Source organism: Bos taurus, chromosome 22 (assembly GCF_002263795.3).
Source record: "Bos taurus isolate L1 Dominette 01449 registration number 42190680 breed Hereford chromosome 22, ARS-UCD2.0, whole genome shotgun sequence".
Taxonomy (NCBI): Eukaryota; Metazoa; Chordata; class Mammalia; order Artiodactyla; family Bovidae; genus Bos; species Bos taurus.
Window position 1 is genome coordinate 60,276,931 of NC_037349.1, and position 11,877 is coordinate 60,288,807.

At 65.4% G+C, this 11,877-nt stretch overlaps 1 protein-coding gene across 3 annotated transcripts in view; it reads right to left on the minus strand.

The window, feature by feature from the left end:
• Nucleotides 1-3,175, minus strand: part of PLXNA1 (plexin A1) — a 41,803-nt gene extending 38,628 nt beyond the window's left edge. The window contains exons 1-2 of one of the 3 annotated variants that reach the window (XM_024983120.2): nt 2,897-3,175; nt 2,633-2,771 (exon numbers count right to left, since the gene is read on the minus strand). In XM_024983120.2, coding sequence (XP_024838888.1) covers nt 2,633-2,676 — 44 coding nt within the window. In that variant the 5' untranslated portion in view covers nt 2,677-2,771; nt 2,897-3,175. Of the gene's footprint in view, nt 1-1,351; nt 1,798-2,341; nt 2,583-2,632; nt 2,772-2,896 lie in introns of those variants that run through there. The other 2 variants (XM_059880143.1, XM_024983121.2) reach the window with 2 other exon arrangements.
• Between the last annotated feature and the right edge of the window lie 8,702 nt (nt 3,176-11,877).

Consider the following 11,877-nt stretch of genomic DNA (forward strand, 5'->3'; position numbering starts at 1 on the left):
GGGGGCCGGGATCCGGGGAACTCGAGTCCTGCTCCTCAGGAAAAGTGCCTGCTCCCCGGCTCCCCCGAGTTATCCTCTCCTCCCGACCCCATTTCACACGCGGAGATGTTCCTTGGCGTGAGGAGGGGCTTATAACACACCAACCACGGCAGAGCCGGCAAAGGGCAGTCGGCTTGGTTCCCAGCTCTCATCCGTCCCCTACCCCCAAGCACACAACCTCAGCCACACCGGGGCTGGCCAGGCCTCTGCAGCGCCGTCTCCTCTACCTGAAATGCCCACTTGGGGACTCCCGGGCCCCCTCCCAGGCCGACTTGCTGCCGGGCCTGAAAGAAATCACTGGCTTCCCAGTTCGCCCCTGGCGCAGCACCTGGTCTCCCCTGCACACCCCAAATCAGCAGGGCGCCAGGGGACCTGCCTGGGCGAGCTCCCCAGGGCCCGAGGACCGAGGCTCAGCCCACCCCGCGCAGACCCTGAGAACCGGCCTCGGCTCGGAAAGAGGTGGGGCAGCGCGGAGAGGCGCACCACCGGATTCCAGGCTCCGGGGCTGAAGGCTCGGTCCACGTCCCCCAACACACACCCCTCTTTCTTTCAAGGGGCGTGGCCCCAGCACCCCACAGATTAACCAGGGGCAGCTCCAGGCCCTAGACGGCCGCCGGAGCTCCTCTCGCCCCCTTCCTGGGCTGTCCCTATGGTCTCGGAACGGGCGTGGGTCCGCGGAGTCGCAATCCCCTCCCCGAGGCCGCCCGATCGCGCCCCGCGGCAGCCAGCCCCGTCGCCCACCAGGCCCAGGGCCGCGCAGGAGCCCTCGGAGCGGCCACGGGAAGCGACTGACCCTGGAGAGGCCCCGCGCGGGGCGGCGAGGAGGCCGGGCGCGCGGCTGGCGCACCGCCCCTCCCAGCCCGCGCGGGCCTGCGGGCCTGGGCGGACCGGCGCCCACTCCGACCCCGCGGGCCTGCCGGCGCCGGACGTCCAGCGCGCTCCGGTGACCTGGGCCGGCCGAAGGGCCCTCCCGGCAGCGCTGCAGCGAACTTTCTCCACGCCTGGCTGTGAGGAGGCGGCGCGGCCCGCGAGCTCGGCGGCCAGGGTCCCATCCCGGCCGGGCGGGGACGCGCGGGCTCAACGCCGGCGCCGCGGCCGCGCCCGGACACGCGTGAACCCAGCGGGAGCCGCAGGGACACGCGAGGGCGCGGACACGCGCGCCGCAGCCCCCCCACCCCCGTATGCCCCCTCCCCGCCGCTCGGCCGCAGCCCCGAGGAGGCCGGCCCGGAGCCGCCCGGAGCCTGGACCCCCGCTGGACCATCGCCGGACCCCCGCCCGCCCCGCCGCGGGGAAAGTTGAGCCCCTACTCACAGGCTGCCCCGGGGCGCGCCCGCCGCCGGCCATCGCAGCTCGCCGCCCGCGCCGCCGCCCGCCCCAGCCCCGCCGCGGGGCCGCTGAAGCCGCGCAGGCCGCCCAGGCCGAGGCCGCCGCGCCCGGGCTCCGCTGCGTGGCCGCCGCCGCTGCCCAGCATGAATGGGGCGCCAGGCGCGCGGATGCGGACCGGCCTCGCTCTCGCCGCCCGCGGAGCGCCGCGCGCATGCGCCGCCCTGGGGGCCGGGCCGGGGCGGGGCCTGCGCGGGGGCGGGGCCGGCGGCGGCCTCCAGGGGGCGCTCGATCCCCGCCGCCGGCCTATGCCCACCGCACGCTGCAAAGGGCAACGCCGCCGCCGGCAGCCGCTGCCCCGGAACCGGACCCAGATGCGGCCGCGATCCGGAACGGCGGTCTCGGCCCGGGATCCTCATAGGGCTGCCGGGCGCGCGGTCCGGGAGGAGGCGGCGGGCTGGGTGCGGGGACTTGAGCGAGGCGCTGGGGGCGGCGAGTGGGGTCCGGGAGGCACACCGGGCGGGGGTCGCCGGGCAGGGGGCCGCAGGAGGCGGGGGGCGGCCGGACGTAGGAGCTGGCTGGGGAAGGTGCAGGGCGCGCCGAGCGGGGCTCACGGGGCTAGGCTGGGGGCGCACGAGGCGGGGGTCGGGACGTAGGAGCTGGCTGGGGAACGTCCGGGGCGCGCCGGGCGGGGGTCGCCAATCCGAGCTCACGGGTCGGCAGGGCAGGGGCGGTCGCCGTGGCCGCGCCCCCGCAGCAGTGCGCGCGACCCGGGGCCGTCCGAAGGTGGGTCCGAGCGCGGGCACCTGGTCAGGGCTAGGCGAGGCGGCAGGAGCCGTGGGGACGGCTGAAGGGCCCGGGGCCGGAGTGCGGGGGGGACCAGCTGGGGCGGAGCCGCGGCCGCCGGATGGCCGCGACCAGGCGGTCACCCGCAGGAGAGGGACCCCGCAGGCTCGGGCGACCTCTGACCCTCCCCACCTCCAGGGGCTGAGTCCTGGATTCCGAGCTGCTGTTCTCCATCTCCTGTGGGTCTAGCACGAGATGTCGCCCGCCGAGCGACATCTGGGGACGTGGGGACGCGGTCTGCGTGGTGGGGGCCCAACCCAGTGGCCGGAGTCACCGGAAGGTGTGCGGATCCCAGCGTGGCTGGTTGCGCGCAGCGGGCCCACCCGTTCTCAGAGCCTGCCCTGGGACCACACCCCTCCCGCTCAGCCTCCGGAATGTCCCTGGCTGCCCCCAGCCCCACTCCCTGCTCCCAACTCCTGTCACCTGCGGGCCCCTCCCCGAAGAACTCCTGACATGATACTCAGCATCACGCAGGGCCATCCTTCCAGGCGGTGGGTAAGGCACTCCAGACAGCAGAGCTGGTCGTCTTTATGACCCTTGGCCACCAGAGGAGTTCTTCAGCCTGTCAAAAATAAAGGAAAATAGGGGTCAATCTGACTACCTTCATGTTGGTTATTTTTGTTCACTAAAAGTTACCAGAGGAAATACCAAGGTAAGCCAGGCCTTAGGACAAGATATTTACAACACCTGTACACTTGACAACAGCTGCGTAGCCAGGATTTAGGAGGGATCCCCAAGAATCAACAAGGCCACAATCCATCAGGGACCCAGAAAAGAAACCTCAACACGCACAGCGTTGGAGCAAAAATGGCATATAATTGTTGCTCCCAAGAGCCCCGCACAGGGTCTCTGCCCCCGGGAGGCCAGTCCGGTGCAGATGGAGAGGGGAGCAGAGAAGGGGACCTTGTGGGCTGGAGGCTGCAGCCCAGGCAGCCCCCCACCACCGCCCCGTCCCCTCACACGGAGGGAAATGAGTCAGCGGGCACTGGGCTCTTCCTCCTTGGGTTTCCTGTGTGGGTTTCGCTTCTGTTGCCATTTGAGAGGGCAGGCAGTGTGTGGGGCTGCGGGAAACAATTGCAAGAGCCAGAATCAAATCCACTGGAGATGGGGGGGGGGGGGCGCTTCCAAATGCGCACGTTCCTTCGCAACCGCTTCTGTGTCTCTACCTCAGAGCTTTGTGCAGAAGGAACTCTGGGGGCCTCTCCGCAAGGATCGGAGGAGGGAGGGACCCTCCTGGGCAGATCCTCCAGGGGCTCACTTCACACCCTCCCACCCCACTCCCACGGTGTGTGCACACGCTCACACAGAGCTACTGAGTGTGCAGCGCCGTGAAGGGTGAGCGCTGGCCGCCACTGGGCACGCAGGGTGGCTGCAGTCACCATTGCCTCTGGGAAGCCTACTCTGGTCACTGGGTGGGGAGAGGATGGGGGTCTGCCAGGGGGCAGCGTCAAGGAGATGCAGATGGAGGGGTGCACAGCGAGCCATGTCCCAGAGCAGGAGCAGGGCTCACCCAGGTGCAGGCCCTGAGGGAGGCCCCCCGCCCCACCCTCCCTCCCCAGCAGGCCCCGTGGTGGAGCGGACAGGTCTCACCTGACCTGAGCTCCCAGGGGGTCAGGGAAGCTGCAGGGGGCAGGGCACATCCTCCCCCCGACCCCCATCCCTGGGCTCTGCTGCCCGAGGTCACGCCCACGGTGGCCTCTGTGCCTGATGGCCTTGGCAGCTCCTGGTGCTCCTTGCCCAACAGGTCCGGGAGGAGTCCCAGGATGGACCCTCATGAGCGGGCTGGATCATAGGCCCCCAAGGACCAGTCACTGCAGCCAGGAGTAGAGCCTCTCAGGGCCATACTGGCGCAGGGAGCTCTCCGAGTGAGGGCAGCTTCGGGGAGGGAGTCCCCAGAGAAAGCCCAGGTGCAGGCATTCAACAAGCTGCTGGAAGTGGCAGACAGGGCCCCAGCCGGCCGCCGGCCTCCCCCCCCGGGTCCACTGGGCCTGCGCCCCTGCTGTGCCCTTGGCCGGGGGCCCCGACTACTGCCAACCTCTCAAGGCCCAAAGTGCCCTCTGCCTCCAGGAAGCCTTCCTGACTGCAGTTTCCTTGGGCTTCCTGGCCCACTCTTGGCCAGTGGTGGTGAGCCTGGGCTCAGAATCGCTGTCCTTGGGGAGGCACCCAGGTCACTGTCAGCACCGCGCTGTAGGGAAGACAGGAGCAGAGCCCCTGCCTGCCACTCCACAGACACCCCTGAGAGCTGTGGGGGCTCAGGGTCACCTTGTTCTGGGGCTGCAGTGAGACGGCTTCAGGGGACAAGTGGGTGACCGATGTAAACAGTGATGCAGGCTGGCTGGTGGGTTCCTGCCCTGTGGGAAGCAGGGACGAGCATCAGGCAGGCTGGAGGGAACCGGTGGGAAGAGCCCCGATAGGGTCTGCAGCCGGCACAGCACATGCCAGCCCTGAGGGTCACAGTCAGCTCACCGGGACGGTCCTTGGAGGGCTGGCCTCAGCAGGACCTTGGCCTCCACCCTGGGTGGGGCCCAGTGGCCCTTGCACCCCTCAGCCCAGGGATGAGAGCATGGAAGCAACCCAAGCCCTCGCTGTGCTGAAATTCCCAGGAGGTGGCACTCCCACCCAAAGTAACCGGCAACCCAGCTGCCCACGCCCAAAGGGTCAGAGGAGGCCAGCTGTGAACCCAGGGTGGAGATGCAGATGGGGGTCTCAGCCCACAGCCCCCAAACGTGCAGGACCCCACTCAGGTGGCCGTCAGAGGGGCACCCGGGAGCCAGCCTGGTGGCACAGGGCCAATGGACACCAATGTGCAGGTGATGCGAGGGAGCAGCTGGCTCGGGGGAGAGAACCCGGGGCTTCGCGGGCCCTGTGTCATCACTCCTGCCGTCGGAGGCCTCGGTGTGGAAGGGCCATGCCTGGGACAGCCACGGCGTGGACACGGACATGGCAGGTGACGGGCGCCTCCACGAAGCATCAGACGCGCTGGATGCAGCCCTGGAACGGGTGCCCTGTGGGCACACCGTGGAGGGAAGGTGGCCTACAGCACCTAGGAGAGGGCCCACTAAGCATCAGGCGCGCTGGACGCAGCACTGGACCGGGTGCCCTGTGGGCACACCGTGGAGGGAAGGTGGCCTACAGCACCTAGGAGAGGGCAGCAGCATCAGGTCCACGCGGGAGCTTCTCTGACACGACAGCTTTCGGGGCTGGAGCAGGTTCGGGGGACGGTGTCAGCCAAGCAGGGCCAACTCTGCGTCCCCGTCGCGGTGACTGTTCCCAGAGCGCTCTTGTGGCAGGGGACACGGGACCGACACACGCCGGGCATGGGCATCAGCCCCCACGCTGCAGGACAGTCCCCTGGGGGTGGGCGCTGGGGGTCGGGAGAGGGTGCAGGCCTCCGCCCTGCCCTAACACCCCGGGAGGCTGTCCCTGGAGACAACGGTCACCTCCAAGTAGGCAGGTGAAGAGGACCCTCCACGGTTGCCCCTCTGGAAGCAGAGCTGTGCCTGAGGCCTCGTGACCAGGAAGGCTGGACAGTGGACGTCCCGCCAGTGGAAACCCCCACAGGACCTGGCCGGCCCTCCTCCTGTGGCCACATCCCCACAACTCCAGTCTCCTAGCGCGTCACCTCCTCAGAGAGGCTCCCGACTAGAGTCCCGAGTGTGCCAACACCCCACTAGTTCACACATCGTGGGGGGCCCAGGAGGCTTGGGGCCTCGACCCAGGATGGGGGGCCAGGTACCAGCCTGAGTCCCTACTCTGCTGCTGAGCCGCACAGCTGGGCAGGCTGGCCCCCACAGTCAGACCCAGACCCCCTCCTGGCCCACCCTGTGCCCCTCAGTGGCCGCCGGTGGGCACAGGGGGGCTCAGTGCGGGAGCAGTGATGGTGAGAGGGAAGCTGGAGTTTCCAGGGAGGCTTTGGAGCCACCCAAGTTCCCCTGCGTGCCACCCTTTCTGGGAAGACCCTCCCTGGGGGAAGTCCCTGTACCCTTGGGCTCTGTGTAGGAGCAGAGGCTTCGGAGGCAGAGACTCAGGGTTCCAACCCCCCAGCTCCATGCCTACCAGGGCCCCATCCCTCAGCGCCTTCTGGGGGTCTCTGGGTTGCTGTAAGGGCCAGAGGAGCTCACGGGGACTCCCCAGCTACCCCGCCTGCCGGCAGGGAGGGACCATGAACGTCCCTCTCCAAGGCGAGGACCAGGCTCAGGGGCCCCTTCCTGCCCTCCACGCTGTGTCACAGGGAAATCTGTGATTTCCTGACTCTACCGCAAGCTCCACCGGCAGGGAGGGGCCGTGAACGTCCTTCTCCACGCGAGGCCCCTTCCTGCCCCCCACGCCTTGTCACAGGGAATCTCTGTGATTTCCCAAACCCACCACAAGCTCCCCATGTGATGCTGTTTCCCCGTCCCCATGAGGTCACCCTGCTGACCTTGCCCAGCCCCGCCTCTCCCGGGAAGCCTCCCTAAGCCCTGCCCATCAGCTGGTCATTAGCAGCCCCAGGCCAGTGGGCTCTGGACCTGAGTGCATGTCAGCACCTGGGTCTCCTCCATGCAGCGCCATCACGGGGTCCCTGGCAAGGAGAGGAGCAGAAAGGACCAGCCCCCGTCTCCTGTGTCCTTGGCAGGGAGGGCTGAAGGCAGCTACGCCACTCCCTACCTGGCACAGGCCCTGTGAAGGGCAGGGGGCGGCAAGGAGAGCCAAGACTTGGCCACACTGCTGCCTCAGCCCCATGCACTGCGGGACAGGTGGGGTTCTGGGAGGACAGATACCGAGGTGACATTTGCAATCTCTAGCTGCTAGAGTCAACACCAGAGAAACAGAAGACAGGAACAGTCCTGATGAAAACCAGGCTCCGCTTCACGCAAGGACACGTTCACTGCATGGACGCCTGCTTCAGGCACGGCTGGCTCCAGGAGCCCAAGCACGCCACTGGGCGTCTGTCGCTCAGCTCCACCTTCTTGCGTGGGCACTCTTGGGGGTGATGACCCCAGCAGCACACTGGGCCCACTGGAGTCGTGTGACTGAGCCTTCCCACTGCTCACTGTAATGTAAATTTCCGGGCGGGGGGACACCCGCCTGGTGTGACAGCTGCTACACAACCCTGATTTCCAAGAGGCCTGGCCTCTTGGGTTTCTAAGCAATTAAAACAGGGCTTTTAATTATTAACATTATTACGCTCATGATGAAAAAAAAATTCCAAGTGGTGCATGAACGAAGCCCCAGGAAAGGCCACCTCCCCACCAGGCCCCGGTCACCTCCCAGGAGCGCGGTGTCCCCAGCTCCCCATGTCCTGGCAGAGATTCACCCAGGATGCCCCTGCCTCTCTGCAGAGAGGACGTGTTGGGGGCCAGAGTGAGGTACTCCCCCCGTGGCAAAGGTCATGAGGAAGGAGGCTTGACATACGCAAAGGTGGGATCGAGCCTCGAGTCCCCCTGGAAATCCTCGAGCATCTACCCCCATAACCAGAGCCTGCCTACTTTACTACTTTGTGCTCTCACTTACACCTCTGACTTTACGGGGGGCTGTCCCCCACCACCTCTTTCGGAGAAGGAGTTAACTTAGAGTCCAGCTAATAAAAACGCCTGGGTGTGACAAGAGTGTTTTAACCTACAAACTCCTCTGAAGGTTCTCTAGCCTGCCTGACAGGCTTGTCTGGCCACATGTGATTGCTCACAAACTCCCAACCGTGAGAGGCACGAGATGCTTTAAACCTTCTAAAAACAGGTTCCTTAGAAAAGTTAGAAAACTATAAGTATAATGGGCTGATTAGAAACTGTATTGGTGAAGGGTTTTTCATTTGTTGAGCCAATGTTTGTTGCTAAGTCTCCACATCCCCTGCCCTTACACACATTAATGAATATATAGAAGAAATAAGTATTAACCTTCGATATTAATCACGTTAGACCTTAGGCTAAATAAATTCTTTCCTTAACTAAAACCCACTACACCCTCACCCTATAGGAATGTAACTTTATTTGGGTGGCGTCTGTTTTAAGAATAATCACCCCTGGAGAAATAAGTGTCCTGGTTGACTGACCGTTGTCACAAGGAGAGGGTCATAAATTGTCAGCAGGCCCCCCTGGCCAGAAGATGATGTAACACCCCTAAGACCTCTGTATACATTTGTATGAAGCACCTGACTTTGATAAAAGTCAGGACTGCTGACCCCGCGTGACTTTTGCATAACATCTCAGTGTCTAAAAGTAGACCACGGAAAATAAAGAATTGGGATCAGTTTCTCGAAATACTGGTCTCCCCATGTCGCTCTCTCTCTCACTCTGGCTGAGTCTCCATCTGGAGCGCGGAACCCACTATGCTTACTAATTATGCCTGGGCTTCTAAGATCCGACCGGGGAGGCCTCAGTGTCTCCTCTCCTTCGGGAGAACGGAAGGACGCCTGCGGCCTACGTAAGTGGCGCAAACTTCTTGTCTTGAAGTTTTATTGGTCTCCCGCGTAAACCAAGCTACTCAGCCTCTTTTCTCCACTGAATTTTCCTACTGAGCTATCCTCATTCTATTACTCTTTACATCTTTAATTAATATCTAATTGAAGCTATTGTATCCTGATCCTCGCCGACGCCGTCCCCGCTTCGAACTCGCTGGATCAGCCGGGGCTGGACCCCGGCAAGGATGTGCAGCACCTCTGCCCCCAGCCGCCTCTGTGGGCCCCCATCTCCCACTAACAGGTTTCGGAGACGGTCCAACGGGCACTCGGGCCCCCTCGTCACCCTCCTGGAACCCAGCGAGCAAACCGGCCCCGGGAGCCGCTCTGTGGTGCGACCCGACAGGACTGTGGCTGAGAGGGCGGATCCCGCTGGACGCCTGCAGGCCTTGAACCCCCAGAAGCCCAGGCGACGGCCTGCTGAGGCCCTGGGTGGCGTGCTGTCTGTCCATAGCCCCACGCTGGACCCAGAGGGGGACGAACTCTCCAGAAGGCGGGCGCTGCGGGCTCTTTGTGGGGCCCGAGTGGGATCAGAGTGGCCAGGCCCGGTCCCCGTGTCTGAGCCCCTTGATCCAGCTGCACTGACAGCTTCCCCCTGGACTCCCTGTCACACGACCCAGCGGATCCTTCCCACCTGTCCGCTGGAACGGGGGTCCCTCGTGCTGCGGGGTCCAGTCTACCCCAACCCCGGCACTCCAGGCAGCCTGGGGTGTTGCCCTCCCTCTGAAGGCTTCCTTCTGGGCACCCGTGTTTTGAGGCTGAACACCATGTCATCGGTCTACCTGTCCCACAGCTAAACCCCAGCAAACGTGTCTTCATGATCAGTTGATGTTTATTTACCGGCAATGACCAACCATTAAATTTAATGAGGCAGGTTGTCAGGCACGGAGCGGAAGTGTCTTCCTGGAGCGGGACCCAGACTTGGCGGGCTGGCTGCTGCTCTGGGTGTGGGCAGCCCCTACTCCCGGCCCCCGGCCCCCCAAACCCTCTGGTCCCCCATAAACACTAGGCAGGCTTCACACCCTCGCTGCCTGCTGGGCAGGTATGATGTCCTTTGCTCAAGGAGGTCGACTCTGCAGAAGGGTGCCCACTGGGCCCGCCAGACAGTGGGAAGTGAAGGCAGGAGCCCCCAAACACGGGCACGGGTTGGCAATGCCATGAGCCTCTGGAGGCGGGGACAGTGGTGCTAGAGAGGCATCGCAGTCAGGAGCAGAAAACAGTCACATAAACCGCCAACCAAACAGCATGACCCTGAGTGCACGGAAGCGCAGGGCAACGAGCCGGATGCACCCCACCCGTTCCCAGGGCCGTCATGTGTGTACGGGCGACCCTGTCCCTCTCCACAACTGAGCTTCTGAATGGACTCCTGAGCTCCAGGCTCAGTCTCTGGGGGCCTCATGGCCGCGGAGCTGGTGGGCAGAGCCTGTGTGCTGCCTTGTCACCCACGCCGTGATCAGCGCGGGGGGACTCGGCTCCCCGGGGAGGCCTCTCCCGAGCACCGTGACCTCAACGGAGGCCCCAGGTCGGCGCTCCAGACCACAGGCCTGGGGCACAGACGGGGGTGCCCTGGGACTCCCAGGCAGACAAGAACGTGTGGGGCGCCCATCAGGAACTGACCCTGGGGCCAGCATTGCCCACAAGGGACGGTGCGGGGGGCAGAGGCAGCTGGGCACACAGCCTCTGTGCCCACTCCAGCGGGCGGTCACCGGGCACGTGGCCTCTGTGGCCACTCCAGCAGGTGGTTGCTGGGCGTGTGGCCTCCGTGCCCACTCCAGCGGGCGGTCGCTGGGCACGCGGCCCACTCTAGTGGGTGGTCACTGGGCGTGCGGCCTCTGTGCCCACTCCACCAAGCTGCTCTGAAGCAAAGCTACTTACCAGAGGGAGCAGACTCAGGCCACAGGCCGCAGGCTGGAGGGGCCTGAGCGGCAGGTTCCCTGTCCTTGCTGAGCACTGAATGTGGCACCTGTCGCAGCCCTGAGATGCAGCTGCGAAGGCGGGAGCAGCTGCCTCCCCTGGGCTCAGCCTCCTGTGGTCACTGCCCACCCTTTCCCCTGCCCGCCCCCAGCCGGGGTGGTGGGAGCATCCCACTGCTGCGCACATGGGGCTCATCAGGACACCCCCAGGCTTTCACTCCTCCAGGTCCTTGGGGACCACCTCCGTGGATTTGGTCTCTGTCTCATTGGTCGGGACTTTCTGGCTCCTGGCTAGACCTTGGACATCCCAGCTGGCATGTCACGCTGACCCCAGTGACTGGGTGGGATGGGAAGCCACCCCCGTGGACAGTCACCCAGCGGGACCTGGGCCCAGCATGCCTGCCCTGAGCCCTCAGCCATGCCGCACTCTCAGGCCCTGCTTCCTGCCACAGATGGCCATGTGCAGGGCCTGGAGACGCAAGCCCAGACACAGGTTCAAAGGCACACACGTGTGCACACACCCCCACACACACCAGTGACACTCGGGGGCACAGCCCACAGCCACCCTGGGGATGGGGGGACTCTGACCAGGGAAGCCTGGCTCGGAACCCAGGGAGCCCAGGGAGGTGCTGGGGCAAAAGGGAGCCGGGGCAGAAGCATGCGGAGGCATGGCCGGCTGAGACACGCAACGGTGCACGTAGGCCACTGCACAGCTGTGGCAAGCCTGCTCCTGGGTGGGAGACTTGGAGGCTGGATGTGGCCCTGGGCACCAGAGGCTTCTGCCGGGGCCTCAGGAGGGCCGTGGGGGCTCCAGCTGAAGGGTCCATGAGCTGGCGACCTGTGACCTCCAGCTGACCACACAGGGCCGGCCCCTCCGGGCGCCTGCCGCCCACCTGGCTGCTGCCGTCTCTGCCTGAGTGTCCCCTGCTGAGCTGGGGAGCCGCCCGGGTTCCTGGGGGCTGTCTCCTCAGCCCACGTGCAGCTGGGCGACCAGCCCAGCCTGGACGCTGCCCCGCCCCAGTCCCGCACCCAGGCGTCACCCCCGTCTCACAGTCCCTCAGTCTTCAGTCCCCAGAACCAGCTCACCCGGCCGGAAGTCAGCCTGTTCCCCCCTCCCCATTCACATCCAGTCCTGCCAGCTCCAGCCCTGGGCTCTGACCCGCCACCGCACTCTTGAGGGCCCCCCACTCCCTCCTTGGGCCCATTCGAGCCCCTCTCCTGTGAGGCCAGGGCGACGCTGCTCAGCGGGACAGACCCTGACAGTCTGCAGGAGGGGCTGGGGGCTGGGGTGCGGGGGCCGTGTGCACACGAGGAGGCAGCCC